This window comes from Haliotis rufescens, unplaced genomic scaffold (genome assembly GCF_023055435.1).
Source record: "Haliotis rufescens isolate VD_foot unplaced genomic scaffold, xgHalRufe1.0.p SCAF_11, whole genome shotgun sequence".
NCBI lineage: Eukaryota > Metazoa > Mollusca > Gastropoda > Lepetellida > Haliotidae > Haliotis > Haliotis rufescens.
In genome coordinates this window covers 26,939,978-26,958,527 of record NW_025963791.1, presented here as the reverse complement: position 1 = coordinate 26,958,527, position 18,550 = coordinate 26,939,978, and the positions used below count along the sequence as shown (strand labels likewise).

At 40.5% G+C, this 18,550-nt stretch overlaps 2 protein-coding genes across 2 annotated transcripts; one reads left to right on the top strand and one right to left on the bottom strand.

Moving 5' to 3' along the window:
* Positions 1-2,181: 2,181 nt before the first annotated feature.
* On the bottom strand, positions 2,182-11,159 carry LOC124149313 (glycoprotein-N-acetylgalactosamine 3-beta-galactosyltransferase 1-like). Its single transcript, XM_046520814.2, has 4 exons — positions 10,997-11,159; positions 7,949-8,143; positions 7,096-7,715; positions 2,182-5,151 (listed from the first exon to the last, which is right to left on the bottom strand). Exons 2-4 carry the CDS (start codon positions 8,130-8,132, stop codon positions 4,969-4,971), a joined length of 987 nt encoding a protein of 328 aa, XP_046376770.2. The 5' UTR covers positions 8,133-8,143; positions 10,997-11,159; the 3' UTR covers positions 2,182-4,968.
* Positions 11,160-12,377: 1,218 nt separating this feature from the next.
* LOC124149312 (glycoprotein-N-acetylgalactosamine 3-beta-galactosyltransferase 1-A-like) lies at positions 12,378-18,315 on the top strand. Its single transcript, XM_046520813.2, has 3 exons — positions 12,378-13,909; positions 15,725-16,344; positions 16,809-18,315. Exons 1-3 carry the CDS (start codon positions 13,684-13,686, stop codon positions 16,938-16,940), a joined length of 978 nt encoding a protein of 325 aa, XP_046376769.2. The 5' UTR covers positions 12,378-13,683; the 3' UTR covers positions 16,941-18,315.
* The last annotated feature ends 235 nt before the right edge of the window (positions 18,316-18,550 follow it).

Here is an 18,550-nt window from a genome sequence, read left to right as displayed (position 1 = left end):
AACACAACGCTGTTGTGGAATTTTAAAAAATTGATTTTGAGTATTGGGCAATACAGTTGATACATGTGCATAGGGTAGGTCTATTTAAAAATAGTTTCTTGTTTAACGCCGCACTCAGCAGTATTCCAGCCATATGACGGCGTGAGTCTGGACCAGATAATCCAGTGATTGACACCATGATCATCGAACTACGCAATTGGAATATGATGTTATGCATCGACCAAATCGGCGAGCCTGACTACCCAATCCTGTTCGTCGCCTCTTATGGCAAGCATGGGTTTATTTAAAAGGTAGATCGAAGGAAATGGAAGCAATTTCTGGCACAAATGTAAACATGTTGAAATAGTATCAAAACTGCCAAGAACATTGGCAGATGCACATACTCAAATAATAGATCACATTCTTTTTACACTTGGCATTTGGTTATAATAATGTCAATGAAAATACAAATGGCTCCATATGGCAAAAAAGTCATACTAGATGAGGTCTTTTTGTCACAACCACAGATGCACATACTCAAAACATTATCACGTAGTTGGAGAGCATTTCAATACCGGAACTAATCAATAACGGAGATTCCTGGTCTCTTGTTCTACGTTTTTGGGTCAGTTTCTTTTTTGTATTTCTTTCTTTCAAAGATGGTTGAGTTATGTTACTTGGTCTTTTTCTATGTACTGTTGTTTTTTTTTTATCCAGTGTCAGTAACTGTTGTGGAATGTGGTTTACTTGTAACAATTGCTGGTTTGAGTTCATATGATGATGATTAGTTGGTTTGTCGTTTAACGCCACACTCAGCAATATTCCAGCTATATGACGGCGTTCTGTAAATAATCGAGTCTGGACCAGACAATCCAGTGATTAATATCATGAGCATCGATCCACGCAATTGGGATCGATGCCATGCATCAACCAAAGCCTGACCACCCGATCCCGTTAGTCGCCTCTAACGACAAGAATAGTCGCCTGATATATTGTTAAGATGTAACATAACAATTCATCCATACTACTAAACAGAAGTAAAACTGCTTGTCCATTCGGATCAGTCGGACCCAAACCATTCCGCTGATGAGACTCAAATAATGCAAACGAATCAAAATCCGTAAAAATTGCAATAGAGACATCATTAAAAGCTACCAAAAGTGACTTGGATATTATTACTTGTTGAAATGATTCTATGAAATTTGTTTTCCCTGCTTCAATATTTGGAGCACCTGTGACGGGGCCATAAAACTGATTATGACCTAAATACCCCTCATAGCCTTCGGTGTTAACTATGTGACTGTAGAGAGATGTGCCTTCATCCAACAGATTATCGAGGTCAGTGGAACACGGTACAGACGCAAATAGATTTGAGCCATGGGACACAAAATATATGATAGCGACCAGAGCTACGGCTGTACATTGAATTCCATTAAACGGTTGAAAAACACTTAAGCCTTGATTCGCCGACACACTACTTCGATTTTGCTTTGACTTAGCTACCAAACGTTCCACATGTGGCTATGTGCGGTGCACTTATTAAAAAAACCACGGGGGACTGTTCTTCTTTTGTGTGCACCGTGAAAATCAGAAAATTAGTCCTTGAGGAAAAAAGGACATCGGATTACACATGAATGGTTTAATAATGTCAGCTTATGACCAGAAACGGTCAGACGCATCAATTAACTACATAAAGACGATTTTGAAGTATCTCTTATTGCTGGAAACGAATAGCATCAACATTCCACGTACATGATTTGTAAGTTTTGTTTCCGTAAATGCGTGGCTTGAAATTTCAAATAAACCAACATGGCGACATACATGCTACAAAATTAACGTTTCCCGTATAATTCCCCGCCTTCAGACGTTTTGGGACTATCTGCCCTTGGGTAGAGGTGAAGCAAACTCCATGCCAGCGCGTGACACCTTCGTTACACTCTCGAAGCTCCTCGCAGCGATAGCCCGTTCGCGGAGTTCTATCGCTGCCACCAGTCAAAACTCCCTACTGTGATATGTGGCCCCAACCATGCTTGGAGTTGAACTTGCAACCGTAATACCGTTACAAACAAGTGATGACTGTCGTGACGCCGAATACACTTACCCCTGCTAAATTACTTTCTTTGTTTGTCAATTTGATTTTCTATTTAATTAAAACTACCATGTTATTGATATAGTAAGAAGGTAAGGGAGAAGTTGGTTGATTTTCCGTTAGTCTGCAATCTCGAACCAATCTGATTGTACAAACAACAAAGTAAATTCATCTGGAAAACATGGTCAGTCGTAAACCTTTTCAAAATTCACTATGATGGCATTCCCAAAGACATGAACAAAAGTATGAACGTGACTACATTTAGGGTTAGAGTCCAAATTTCAAGATTCTTGTAATGGCCGCGCTCACACTGGTGGCAGCGATGTTACCGAGAGTGTAACGAAGGTGTCACGCGCTGGGAAGGAGCTTTGGTTGGGGAGAATAAAAATGGCGGTAAGAAAACGACGTCCGCGTCTAGTTGTCCGTGGTATCATGAAATAGTTCACAGGAATAATTATAGTAGAAGAGAGGTCCCACAACGCAACGATACCATGATCGAATGCATCGTGTACATATCTGTGACTAAAGTCGCCTACTCTTTACTTGTTTGCCGGGCACAACGTGCTACCGTTGGGAACAGCTGTAGTCGGGGGCTTTTATTGACCAGCTAGGTAGGAACAATGTATCACATCGTGAACAACCGGGATTTAACTTCCATGTAGTTAATATTATAAGGCGTACCTACATCGTCGTAATATACCAGTTCAATACGTAATAAAACTACATTGAAGCTACAAGCAGTGCAAGTAATGGTTATGTATATTGATGTCCTCATCCCACGGTGTCAGTAGTACAATAGAACATACGTCACACAGCTGTTTGAGGTATTGTCACAGATATAGTTATTTATTAAATATATAAATAAAGTGGCAAACTTTATTTTTCTAGGTCTGAAGTAATCTCTGATAAGAGCAGAATTCATTGTCCGAAGTCAAATACCAAATTGACTTAACGTATACTGGAAACAGTAAAACCTTAGACTTCTGGGTTGTCCAGCTATATCACATATTTCTGTAAATAATCGAGTCTGATAAATCTGTGCAAGTCAAACATTTTAATCCTGAATTCTGCTTTGTCCAGACTCGACTCTTTTACAGCTTCTGAAAGTCAGTTTGCTGAGTCATTCTTTAGAAGGTTTTCTCAGTAAATTGAGTGTAGGCATATGAAGGCTCATTCGATGATAAATGAATTATTGTAAACTATAAATATCAATACTATTTTTACAGAAAACATTTGGCCTTTTTCCCAGCTTTAGCTACTGTGCTATCCATATAGGCCCTGCGTGATAAGTTGATGCAAGCACAAGCGGTATTTCGTTTATATATCTATATTTCAAGGGTGTCAATAACATCCTATTATATACATAATATCAACTTTGGTTAAATAACGTAAGAGTCGTACCAGGTACGTATAAGTTAACGTGTTCGTTTCACAAAAGTGTCACAACACTTGCAGGGACATATACGAGGATAACTCCTCATCAGCAACATTATAAAAAGTCATCGACCCCAGGTGTCCTTTGCTTCAAGTCTTGTCGTTCATGTCATATACTTCAAGTCTTGTCCTTCATGTCATATACTTCAAGTCTTGTCCTTCATGTCATATACTTCAAGTCTTGTCCTTCATGTCATATACTTCAAGTCTTGTACTTCATGTCATCTACTTCAAGTCTTGTACTTCATGTCATCTACTTCAAGTCTTGTCGTTCATGTCATATACTTCAAGTCTTGTCCTTCATGTCATATACTTCAAGTCTTGTCCTTCATGTCATATACTTCAAGTCTTGTCCTTCATGTCATATACTTCAAGTCTTGTACTTCATGTCATATACTTCAAGTCTTGTCCTTCATGTCATATACTTCAAGTCTTGTACTTCATGTCATATACTTCAAGTCTTGTCCCTCATGTCATATACTTCAAGTCTTGTCCCTCATGTCATATACTTCAAGTCTTGTACTTCATGTCATATACTTCAAGTCTTGTCCTTCATGTCATATACTTCAAGTCTTGTCTTTCATGTCATATACTTCAAGTCTTGTCCCTCATGTCATATACTTCAAGTCTTGTCCTTCATGTCATATACTTCAAGTCTTGTCCTTCATGTCATATACTTCAAGTCTTGTCCTTCATGTCATATACTTCAAGTCTTGTCCTTCATGTCATATACTTCAAGTCTTGTCCTTCATGTCATATACTTCAAGTCTTGTCCTTCATGTCATATACTTCAAGTCTTGTCCTTCATGTCATATACTTCAAGTCTTGTCCCTCATGTCATCTACTTCAAGTCTTGTCCTTCATGTCATATACTTCAAGTCTTGTCCCTCATGTCATATACTTCAAGTCTTGTCCTTCATGTCATCTACTTCAAGTCTCGTACTTCATGTCATCTACTTCAAGTCTTGTCCTTCATGTCATATACTTCAAGTCTTGTCCTTCATGTCATATACTTCAAGTCTTGTCCTTCATGTCATATACTTCAAGTCTTGTCCCTCATGTCATATACTTCAAGTCTTGTCCTTCATGTCATATACTTCAAGTCTTGTACTTCATGTCATCTACTTCAAGTCTTGTCCTTCATGTCATATACTTCAAGTCTTGTCCTTCATGTCATATACTTCAAGTCTTGTCCCTCATGTCATATACTTCAAGTCTTGTACTTCATGTCATCTACTTCAAGTCTCGTACTTCATGTCATCTACTTCAAGTCTTGTCCTTCATGTCATATACTTCAAGTCTTGTCCTTCATGTCATATACTTCAAGTCTTGTACTTCATGTCATCTACTTCAAGTCTTGTCCTTCATGTCATATACTTCAAGTCTTGTCTTTCATGTCATATACTTCAAGTCTTGTCCTTCATGTCATATACTTCAAGTCCCGTGTGAAGTTTAAAGGGGAAGTTTTAACGGAGTCTGTTCCCTGATGTAGGTACTGTTTGACGTGACTCCCCCTGCAGGCGGTAGACTGTTGGTTTCCGATAACCATGCACAGTGAGATTGTTGAGGAGAAAGTGCATCGCTCTCATACCACCATTCCGTGCATAGTGGAAACTGACGGATACATTGCTTGCAACGTTGTGACGACTCTGAAATGTAAAGCCTCTTCTTTGGCACTGAGGGTTTATACATGGGCAATGAGGAGGAAATTCATCAGGAAAGTAACTACTGACACATAGATTGAACATGACACCAAACGTCTCAAGCAGTGTGTTTGTTTAACGCCGCACTTAGCAAAATTCCAGCTATATAACGGTGGTCTGTAAATAATCAAATCTGGACCAGACAATCCAGTCATTGACATCATGTGCATCGATCCACGCAATTAGGATACAATGACATGCATCAAGCAAGTCAGCGAGCCTGACCACCCGATCCCGTTAGTCGCCTCTCACAAGCACAGTCGCCTTTAAGGCAAGCATGGGTTGCTGAAGACCTATTCTACCCCGGATCTTGCAATATGGTATGGCATACAACACAAAGGCTATATGCTTTTGTTTGTTTGTTTGTTGTTTAACGCCGCACACAGCAATATTCCAGCTATATAACGGTGGTCTGTAAATAATCAAATCTGGACCAGACAATCCAGTTATCGACATCATTAGCATCGATCCGTATATTTATATACAGGGTGAATTATTCAGTTTTATAATTCAGTTGATCTGAAAATTCGTGGACGGTTTAAATGGGTTTGTTTGTTGTTTCAGCCATATTCAAGCTATATGGAGGTTAGCACCTACCGCCTTACCAGTAGCACCAGCCACTCATACAAAAATGCATAAAAAAGTGTTTAATGACAGACGCCGCACAGCAGTCCACCTGCCATGCCAGTGCGGGCTGTAACCAAGCCAGACACTCAAGTGATGGATGGACCAGAAATTCCCGTGACACAATAGCGCATTTACTGATTTTGTTGAAACTAAAGACTATACGTCAATTTTGAGTTAGTCTTCTGTTTACATGTGCAGGAATTCTGCTGCTTATCAGTAAAGAAAAACGTTTAAAAAAGAAAGGACATTCCGAAAAACAAAATATGTGTTGCTTCCTGGTTTCGGTTACATATCCAGCGACAGTATATATGGATAGACTTTTCCTTGATGACAGGGATGAAACATGATGGAGAACGGATTCAGAGTTGTGTTTTGTTTTCTAGCCATGTTTAAACATGTATCAGGGAGAATGATATCTAAACTGCCAGATACAAAAGTTTACACCCACACATTGATTATTCGATGGTTATGTATTTGATATTGGTATCATAGTTGTGTTTTTGGACCTTAGGTTTGCGGTGTTTCGGTGACTGTTTTCAGCTGAGTAACGTTTTGACAACACGTCCAACTTGTCGGTCAAATCGAAATTTTCAAGTTCATACTTTCCTATGCCCGGCTGTTTATATTATACCGTCACTGGATGTGACATCGGCACATCAGGAAATAATTCATCCTCATTGTTATGATACATTTGAAGGGATGGACAACAGTGATATCACTTCAACTCAATCATCTCGATACCGCGAAACTCCGCTAATCCGGAATTTTTAGATTTCTAATGAAATCACCCTGATTCACCAATTATGTTTCTGTATTTATGACACTCCAGACTCCGTTAGTCTGGAACCTGCCTGACAGAGTCCGGACTAACGAGATTTCACTCTAAGGAGACTCCTAACCGACACTGTGGTTTAATATCGACACTCAGCATGTGTCGAACTACGGATAACTGAAAACATATATCGATGTTTATGATTGTTGGTGTTCAATGCTGCACTCGGCAATATTGAAGACTGTAATCAATCGTGTCTGGTTCAGGCAAACCAGTGGTTGACATTGTGAGCAGCGACCCACGCCATCGAGAAACGATAACATACAATCACCCAAGCACCAAACCTGACCCCCCGATCCATTACGTCGCCTTCGTACCTAGGGGCCAATCCTTAACCGGAAACCGGGTCTTCGATCAACCATAGAATTTTAATTTAATTAGCCTCACTGTATATTCCCCAAATTTATGAAAAGCATCTCTCAATTCCTCACCCAGAATGGTTGTCTTTGTATCACCCAGTTAGGAGTGTCCTCTGTGATTCCAACCAGGTACAAGAAAACCGAAGACCAGTGGAACACGAAGTATCCATTTTGATCGACACTGTAAGATGGATGGACGCCGAGGGAGTTCAAGCATCTCCCTACAGCAGCGTCCTCTGCTCCCTGCATTGTACATTCCGGTGATTTATTTACATTTTGAACAAATTTCCTGAGAACATTTTTGCTCATCACATATCCTCCCCCACCACTGTGGTAGTGTAGACGCTTCCCCTCGAGTTTACACCCATAATACACTGGTGCATCCGGGTCTTTGGTCCTCAGGAAATGACGTAAGTTGTCCACAATGATGAATGTGTCATCATCAGCTTTTAAGAACCAATCGGCTTTGTCCGAATAGAACTTGTCAATGTATTGTAAAGCAGCGATAACCTTCTTGATTAGGTTCTTCCTTTTTTCTGGTATGCCTAATCCTATTGTTGGGAACTGACGGTCCGTGACGGAACTGAAATACAGCGTTATATCACAGTCACCTCCCCATGTTTCTTTGACAGCAAGAGTTCTGTTCTTCAAATTCTTTGGTTGGGTAAGTATCCAACACAATATCCGTTGTCCTGGAAACAACAGTGTTATATTACGTACTGTCAACAAATTGAAAGCATAATCACATTAAAAGTAACGTACACCATCTGAATGTTTCATTTTCTGAACTAGCTTTTGCACAGGTATGAATGGAAAGGATGTAACTGGTTTTGGTTTCAGACTGCGAAAACGATGCGATAAAGACTTGCTTTATGTATCAGACTGTGTATCTTGTACATCTTGTTTGTGGTTTATAGTATGTCACCTCGCATGCCAGGAGGGGATGTCCCAGGTTCCTCGGTGAGAAGCGTGTGTTTCAAGCCATCCTGCATATCTCGTGGAAATAATCCACCCTTCCATTTTGAGGTATTCATCTTGATGAGAACCAAAGTCAGAACAACAAGGATGCCCGTTACCATGCCAACGTAGAAAGTCCAAGATGTTTTCATGCTCGAGTTCTCTACAAAACCAAAATTTGGTGTGTATATTATGAAGAAAAGGGAGATGCCCCGAGTTTAAGTCTCAATGGTACGATTCTACACAATGGAACCATCTTCAATAGGAAGCCTATTCAATTAACACCAACAGTCTAATTCACTATCGCCAAGTACAGAACATTTAGTTAGTTGGAAGGAAGATATTGAGCGACATTGTGTTATTTTCGCGAACTTCTGGTGAGGTGAGGAGAAACGTGTGTGCGTGTGTGTCTGTGTCTGTGTCTGTCTGAATGTGTGTGTGTGTGTGTGTGTGTGTGTGTGTGTGTGTGTGTGTGTGTGTGTGTGTGTGTGTGTGTGTGTGTGTGTGTGTGTGTGTGTGTGTGTTTGGCTGCTTCTACTTGTCCGGACTGATGCCGATTTATAGTGCTAGCACACTGAGATACCATTCCGCAGTTTACCACAAATACCCCACAGACACAGTATACTGACTCGGAGCCGACCAGTCCTTGTTTTGGGTACTTAACCTGGTATCATCACTATTTAATAGTGATTCATATACACATGCTCGTGATAAAGTCGGAATGGTATAAGTTCTTATGATTATGGAAATAGTTTTGTCGCTGTATTTATATTCTTTACAACTATTCTCTTTCATTGTGAATGTAAATTTACTTCTTGTGCCTGAATTCCCCGGCCACGGGTGAGAACCCCACATTCGACACGATTATCACAGTGGTAATAATTAATTTCTTTCTACATTAAACTGACACGCCATGATATACACTAGTGATAGAATTGTTAAAAATAGTCTCAATCCAAACTAATTAACACACTCATAAAATGGACATAACATTCGGTAAGGTGTTCGGTGTGTCTGCTTGTACTGGAGCGGACTATTGCCAATTTTATAGTGCTTCACTTGGAAATATCCAACTTAGGCAAAGCATACTGATTCTGGGCCGACCAGTCCTCGTTTTATCCGCTTCATGCAGGACCCGTGAAGATTCCGGAGTAGAATAGGTCTTCAGCAACCCATGCTTGCCGTAAAAGGTGACTATGCTTGTCGTAAAAGGCGACTAACGGGATCGGGTGGTCAGGCTCGATGACTTGGTTGATGCATGTCATCTATCCCAATGGCGTGGATCGATGCTCATGACTTTAATCATTGGATTGTCTGGTCCAAACTCGATTATTTACAGACCGCCGTCACATAGCTGGAATATTGCTGAGTGCGGCGTAAAACAACAAACCAACCAACCAACCAACTTCATGCCGACCACCAGGCAGGGTAACAACACGTACAAAATCATTTGATGTCTTTTGCTATGTTGCGGCCGGGGATCGAACCACATACCTTCCACTGTCCTGGTAGACGCGCTATCTACTGCACCAGGTTGGCAGCCCTTGCCTCGTAATTCAATAACGGCGTTCACCCTGACCTTAGATGCACTAGCTCAACGTTTACTAGCTTTACACCCTGCCCTGGCGATTATCTATCAAACGTTTTGAATTATTATCTGTACCCAATTCTCTTACTTTGTGACTGTATCGCACTAACCAAAAATAATCACCATTGATAAATTGGAGTTACAGTAATCTACGGTTATAACGAACACGCTTATAACGAACTGACCGATATAACGAACTTATTTTTAGTCCCGGCCATTTGTTGTATATATGCTGTTTTACGAACTAAGGTTATAACGAACTAAAATTAGTGGTCCCTTTGAGTTCGTTATAACCGTAGTTTACTGTAATTTGATAAGACACACAAAATCAAAATTTAACCGATTCATAAAACATTTCATGTCAAAGAATCAATACATATGTGTGATGGTGGAATGACTTAACAATCTTACTCCAGACAGAACAGTACTTCCTCAAGTAACTCATCAAGTAACCAGGGTTTGTGTCTTGGCTAATTGTGTGTCATTGTGAATCACTGGTCATGTGTGTAATGGTGAATCGTTGGCTAATTGTGGCTCACAGTAAATCGTTAGCTAATGGTGTGTCATCGTGGATCATTTGTTAATTGTGTGTCGTCGTGAATCCTTGGTCAATTGTGCATCATCGTAAATCGTTGGTTAATTGTGCATCATTGTAAATCGTTGGTTAATTGTGTGCCATCGTGAATCTTTGGTTAATTGTGCATCATTGTAAATCGTTGGTTAATTGTGTGCCATCGTGAATCCTTGGTTAATTGTGCGTCATCGTGAATCGTTAGTAAATTGTGCGTCATCGTGAATCGTTGGTTGATTCTGTGTCATTGTGCATCATCGGCCAAATGTGTGTCATCTTGAATCGTTGGCTAATTGTGTTTCACCGTGAATCGTTGGCTAATTGTGTCTCATAGTAAATCGTTAGCTAATGGTGTGTCATCGTGGTTCATTTGTTAATTGTGTGTCATCGTGAATCCTTGGCTAATTGTGTGATACCGTGAATCGTTAGTAAATTGTGCGTCATCTTGAATCGTTGCTCAATTGTGTGTCATCGTACATCATCAGCCAAATGTGTGTCATTGTGAATCGTTGGCTAACTAAATGTAACCTTGAATCGTTGCGAGTTACGATTATCATTTTGACATTTACTGAAGCATTGTAGTATTTATATACTAATTTATGGTTGCACTGAGGTTAGAAATGTGTATGTTGTGGATCAATGTATTGATCAATCGATTCCTTCTTGTGAAGTACAATGTGATTTAACACGAATATTAGGATATAGTTTCATAATGACGTTTACACTCACTGACACTCACACACATTTAGGAACTTAACGAGCAAGTGTATGTGGAATACATATAGTGGGAACACGTGTTACAGATACACAACCATCAATATTTGAAACAACTGAAATGTGTAAAAGAACAATCTTACCTTTCACATCAAATTAGGATTTGACACAAACCACAAAGAACGCATCCTCCAATACACAATGGTAAACAAGTGAAAATACTTGTTTTGTACCCGCAAAACGCACATACATTTCCCTGAGTTTGTATTTGACTCGCTGTAACCAACCTCATGCGCTAATGCATGATCAACTTCCCATGTCAGCGTGTTTGATTACTAATATGCGGAACAACCTTCGACGTGGCAACAGGTTTCAGATAATTGTAATGCGATCGGGAGCTTGTAGCGCATGACATGGTCGATGCTCCGGTGTTTGTTCTGAACAAATATGTACTATACTGTTCTTCTAAAACACACACACACACACACACACACACACACACACACACACACACACACACACACACACACACACACACACACACACACACACACACACACACGTGGCTGCATAAGTGCAATAATCTTGGACGCGACGTTAAACCCCATTTCCCCTCACCCCACCAGATGTTCGCGAAAATGACACAATGTCGCTCAATGTCTTCCTTCCAACTAACTAAATGTTCAGTACTTGGCGATAGTGAATTAGACTGTTGGTGTTAATTGAATATGCTTCATATTGAAGATAGTTCCATTGTGTAGAATCGTACCATTGAGACTTAAACTGGGGGCATCTCCTTTTTCTTCATAATATACACACCAAATATTGGTTTTGTAGAGATCTCAAGCACACACACACACACACACACACACACACACACACACACACACACACACACACACACACACACACACACACACACACACACACACACACACACACACACACACACCTCCCTCTGGATGGTTCTGTTATTGAGAATTTCGTACAATAACCAATAACTGGAAGGCGAATTTAAACATCTAATGTTAAAAACCGGCTCGATGGATCAGCCCATGTCGTCACCGATTATCTCCGACGAGAAGCTATACGAACGTTGGACTGGCCTGTTAAGTCCCCTTATATGCTCCAATAGAGCATCTGTGTTATGTTTTCGGGCGGAGAGTGTACGTCCCAGACCCACCAACGTGGTCCAGCGTGGGGTACCTTATCAGAAGAACAATCTAGAATTTATAACAAAATATTGTCCACGCATTGGGTTAGGAATTATAAGACTAACCTATGCAGTATAGCTGTTATATCCTGAATTGGATCGGATATCGTTATATGGACCACACGGACAATGTTTCCTCTTCATAGCTCTTGTGGATTCCATAACATGTCGTGTACCATTCATCTGATTAGAGGATGAAGAATAGTTCAATAGTAAACTACGACCGACTGTGTGTATGATACCGACCGGACATATCAATACAACCATCTGCTGAGTGTTGAACACACTTGATGAGTGACACACGACAGAATGGTTCGAGCCACTGCGTGTCAAACAACAAGTACTGATTAATAAACAGAAAAGCACATTTAGAGACTTAATTCAGACCCGAAAGGCATTTGGAGATACTGAGTGTTCAAGCAACAGATTGCGAATCAGCAAAACTGTTCCAACTACAGAGTGCATGACAATAAGACAGCTCCCATCTAGAGTGCTTAACAACAAGACAGATCCAACTGTAGGGTGCTTAACAACAAGACAGATCCAACTGTAGGATGCTTAACAACAAGACAGTTCCAACTACAGAGTGCATGACAACAAGACAGGTCCCATTTAAGAGTGCTTAACAACAAGACAAATCCAACCACAGAGTGCTTAACAACAAGACAGATCCCACTACAGAGTGCTTAACAACAAGACAGTTGCGACTACAGAGTGCTTAACAACAAGACAGTTCCAACTAAAGAGTGCATGACAACAAGAAGGCTCCAACTACAGTGCTTATCAACAAGACAGTTCCCACTACAGAGTGCTTAACAACAAGACAGTTCCAACTACAGAGTGCTTAACAACAAGACAGTTCCAACTACAGAGTGCTTAACAACAAGACAGTTCCAACTACAGAGTGTTTAACAACAAGACAGTTCCAACTACAGAGCGCTTAACAACAAGACAGTTCCAACTACAGAGTGCTTAACGACAAGACAGTTCCAACTACAGAGCTTTAACAACAAGACAGTTCGAACTACACAGAGTGTTTAACAACAACACAGTTCCGACTACAGAGTGCTTAACAACAAGACAGTTCCAACTAAAGAGTGCATGACAACAAGAAGGTTCCAACTACAGTGCTTATCAACAAGACAGTTCCCACTACAGAGTGCTTAACAACGAGACAGTTCCCACTACAGAGTGCTTAACAACAAGACAGTTCCCACTACAGAGTGCTTAATAACAAGAAGGCTCCAACTACAGTGCTTATCAACAAGACAGTTCCCACTACAGAGTGCTTAACAACAAGACAGTTCCAACTACAGAGTGCTTAACAACAAGACAGTTCCCACTACAGAGTGCATACAACAAGTCAGTTCCCACTACAGAGTGCTTAACAACAAGACAGTTCCCACTACAGAGTGCTTAACGACAAGACTATTCCAACTACAGAGTGCTTAACGACAAGACAGTTCAAGATACAAGTGCTTAACACGACGGTTCAAACGACAGTGTGCTTAACAAGCATTGTATTATAGCATGGTACCTAAAAATAGCTGTACAGTAGATACGCTTAATACATGCACCACCGTTTTGGACACATGTTGACGATGACGTATCAGGAACATGGAGGCTGTTAAGTCGGACATGCTGGAGATCCTATGTACTAGTGTATCACAACAGCTCAACATGACTGTATATGCTGCTCGAGGCGTTACTCTTGGTCTGACACTTGTCCTCCTTAGTTACAACTTCAAGCTCCATCTGATGAACAGCGAGGAAGGTTGCGCACCAAACAGACCCTTTGTCGTGCAAAGACGAGACACGGACGAAACACAACACAGTGGAAAGTGTACGTATTATACGCATAATGATGGAATTAAATTCAATATGAAAATACATAACATATTAAAGATGTGTCTTGTTGTACCCAGTAAAAATCAAAGTAAGCAAACGAATTTTTGTTTCTAATTGTTCATTATATTGGCGAATAGTCTTTTCTTTTGGGGTGCATGTGACATGTATTAAACAGATGTCCTCTTTTGTAGCCATTTCATTATTTCGTAGGGGCACATGGGTGGTCCAGTCGTCTAAGGTGCCGCTATTCGCTGTGCAGAGTTGCGTCCCTTGGGCACGCCAGAAACCTATGATTGTGGGTTCGAATCCCGGTTCGCCCCGATAATGTTTCTAGGTTTGTCAGCACCATACCCGTGCTCGTTGGTTTCACCGAAGTGGTAAACGTCTGAGACCTGCATCACTTCGGGCTTTCCTCCCACATTAAGCTGACACTCCGCGATATAACTGGAATACTGTTAAAAGCAGCGTTAAACCCAACTCACTCACTCATTATTTCCTTCCATATATATACACCTGTACAAAGTATACATGAAAACATAATCATAGTTACTCCAAACTTTGTTAATAGTGTTTGTTTTGGTGAAAATATAGGTGTCCTGTTGTGAGAAGCTGTACTAAACCTTGTCCGTTGTTTATACGGAAATATCCGCAGGGAATAGACATAATCCCTGAAGTTTCAGGTATTATACATATTCCCTGATTTAACAACACTTTTTTTTTAGACATATTCCGGAAACTATTTCTTTCATGGTCGTTAGAAGAATTATTCTCTCTAGTACCAGTGTAACATTGTTAAAGAGTTTATTAAAAAAGAAAAGATTTTTAAAAACAACAACATATGCACATGTTTGTTACCTGGTTGATGGTCAACTAGCCAACACTGTAATCAAATCAACTTTAGTATAGGCGTGACTGTCTCCTTTATGCTTAATACTATGAAGAACACTTGTTGTTGTAACTACACATGGTCATTGCTGTCACCACAGCGTACAAACGTGATTCCACTTTGATGTTCACTAAGTTAACTGTGAAAAGTCTAAACATATAGAACACACTGGTTGATGTGTTTTATTCATTGTTAAATTATTCTTTACAGTGTCAATATAACAAATGTAAAATGCGTTAAAACAAGCTATACACGTTGTTGTGGCGATATTCAAGGTATAAAATTTCTGACAGTATATACTCCCTCACATTTCCAAAATGGGATTTAAGGAGGATTTTTCTAAAAACCTGTACAAGCGCTATGGTGAAAACAAACGTGTACTGATACCTAAAAGTATGGCAAAAATATAGGCGAAATATTAGAAGCCACAGGCACATCCAAGAAGACCTCCATAACAGATGCAGCAAGCTGAACGATGGTGAATCGCAGTAAACGTGATTTGTCAGCAGTGACAGTTATCCATCATGATAATCTGTAACTTACCTTCATTAACATAAGGAAGAGAATACATGGATGTCAATCTCTTATTATGAGGAACACAACGTCACCTGATGAAGGAGTAAGCATATACTCCGAAACGTTGTGTTTCTCATGATAAAGCATTTGACATCCATATATTCTCTTCCTTATGTGTATCCCTTTTTAAAATGCCTTTCAAAGACCTTTAACATTTTTCCCAAATGCACCATCGAAATACCGTTTCTTGTTTGTTTCATTTTTAGCCACCAAACATGAGTGCATACTGTCTTTGTCCCAGTAGTTTACTCCTCACACATCATTCTTCTTTCCCAGTACAGTGCGATAGATTAACCGCTGTAGACGATATATTGATACCTTTGTGATATGTACCCTTTTCTCACCCAGCTCCTCGGCTATTGTGCTGGATACTCACACAACCAAAACATCTCAAAAACAGAACTGCTTCAGTGAAAGAAACATGGGGACGTGAATGTGATATAACACTGTTCTTCAGCTCTTTAAATGACTCTACATTCCCTACGATCGGACTTGGGTTTGAAGAAAAACGTAGAAATCTAATCAAGAAAACAATGGGTGCATTGCGCTACATTTTCAAAAACTACTTACACCGAGCTGATTGGTTCCTCAAAGCTGACGACGATACGTACGTCGTTGTAGACAACCTACGTCACTTCCTGAAAGACAAGGACCCGGATGAGCATGTTTACTATGGCTCCAAATTTCGTTTAGAAGATTTCACGTATCACAGTGGAGGAGCAGGTTATGTGATGAGCAGGAAGATGATAAGGAACATAGCACTTCACAGTAAGGGCACACAAGAGTGCGAAGAGACCGGTCCTGAGGATGTTCGGATGGGGATGTGTGTGAAGGCCCTTGGAGGTGTGACGGGTAATAGTACCGACAACAATAACCTGGAAGTCTTTCACTGGTCATCTGCTGATTATTTTATCCGAGGACAAACGGACACGACACCCTCTTGGGTACGCTTGCGTCAGCCATTTTGGGTAGGTGGTTCATCCTTTGTTGTGTCTGCTCAAACACACACCGTCATTTAGCTGGAATATTGCCGAAAGTCAAACATATACCACCGAGTTGTCAGCTTTTACAGCTTTTTAACATTTCGAATGAAAGTTATCATTTTGTATTTTGGATTACCTGAACTAGTCACGTGACACCCCAACGTGTCTACACTGGAGTTATATTTTTAGCAGGGTGCTGGTGTATTTTCAATATAAGATGACAAAAGTAAAGTTTGCTAATTAATTTGGGATTAACATTTCATCCCTTCATTCATCTCGGTTTTCTCTCAAAAAAACACAAAGTGCATACATAAATCACGTACACTGGGACAGTTGTACATACATTAACTGTTAGAAATAAGTTCAGTCATCAAATAGAAAGCATACTCTTCTAACCGGCCGATAAACGTGCGTGTTTTGATACATACATATTTTCTTTTATATTTCAGAAGTCTAACAATAAACTGAGCGAAGTGTCAGTATCGTTTCATTACATGATGCAGGGGGACATGCGAGCCCTGCATTACCTTCTGAACAACCTCAACGTACATGGATACCACAAACCTGGCACAAGCAGGTAGCACTTAGGAGTTTTCATGTTTGGTTCTCTGTTCTCCTCAGAAACAGACAGAGGTCGTAGTTAGGAGTTTTCATGTTTGGTTCTCTGTTCTCCTCAGAAACAGACAGAGGTCGTACTTAGGAGTTTTCATGTTTGGTTCTCTGTTCTCCTCAGAAACAGACAGAGGAAGTACTTAGGAGTGGTCATGTTTGTGTCTCTGTCATGTTGGCTGTTCTCCTCAGAAACAGACAGGAGTTGAACGTAAGAATGGTCATGGTTGTGTATCCGCTCAGTGCAGAAACGGGCCTTTGTGCCTCCCGTGTGCGGCCATAAACTTTGCCAGGTCGTCGTTGGAGGCTCAAAGGAGGCAGAATGGTTGCCTAGGTCGTTCCAAGGTGGTACACAGGAGGTTCAGACATCGCCATGGACGCCATGGTCGCCGTGAAGTTTTGAAAATGTTCAAAACAGACGCACAAAGGTCACCGAGGAGGTTGGTTGCTCAAAGTCGGCTCAAAGGATGTAGAAGGGAGGCACAGTGGTTGCCCAATCGTCGCCTGGTAATAGATGCGTTCTGCTGCAGATTGTCCCGTCAATCTGGGCAATGCTTCTACCTCCCTTGTGCCTCCTTTGGGCGACCAACAGGGTGCATTGAACGATGACTGTGGCGACCGCCGTGCCTCCTTAAGGCGACCACGGCAACCATGCCTCTTTTCTGCCTCCTTTGAGATACCCGTTGTGCCTCCTCAATCTGCCTATAAAAAGAGGGCTTGTACTTGCAGTGTTTCATTGTGGCAGCAGACGCTGAGCAACGTGACACAAAAAAGACTCAAGACTCAATAGACATAAGACATCTGTTCTCCTTAGAAACAGAAAGAGGTAGCACACAGGAGCGGCCATGTTTGTATTTCTGTCAAGTAGTCTGTTCCCTTCAGGAGTTGAACTTAAAAATGGCCATGCTTGTGTATCCGCTGTTCAGAAACGAAAACGGATAGCCCTTTAGGAATTATTGTCATAATTGTTTCTCTGTCAAAAGAAAAAAAGAAGACTGTCCAAACAAAATGAAAGCAACACACCAAGAACTTTAATCCACAGATCGCTAAAGTTACGAGTGATGTATTGACATTAGGTGTTCGAGAAACGCGTGTTTCGCACATATAACGTGGCAGGGGAAGACTACTAGACAAGGTACTGTACGCAGCTTTACGGCATTTGGTGTTCACATGTAGATATGTATGATATAAAGATTCGAACCATGGACATTTTGCCTGAAAAATAAACGTGCTAAACAATGTCTTGCCTAACAATGAAAACATTGCAGATACAATAATACACAATTACATCTTGTATTTTCATATGGCAACTTTTTGGGTCTCTTTGGATTGAAATAGATATCTCATTAAACGGTTTAATGAATTTGTTTCGTTACAGTTTTGTTGTTTATGAATGATACCGTCCTGGCTATTTGATCTAACATCTGCCACAAAGTGCCTGTCAGGTTGGCATGGAATGCGAATAACAGATGGTCGTACTTATTTCAAAAGAATCAATACTGATTTGATCTATGCTTGTGAAACACAGCCTTAATTGAACAAAACTTGGGGCTCAATAATGCTTATTGTCAGAATATCATTA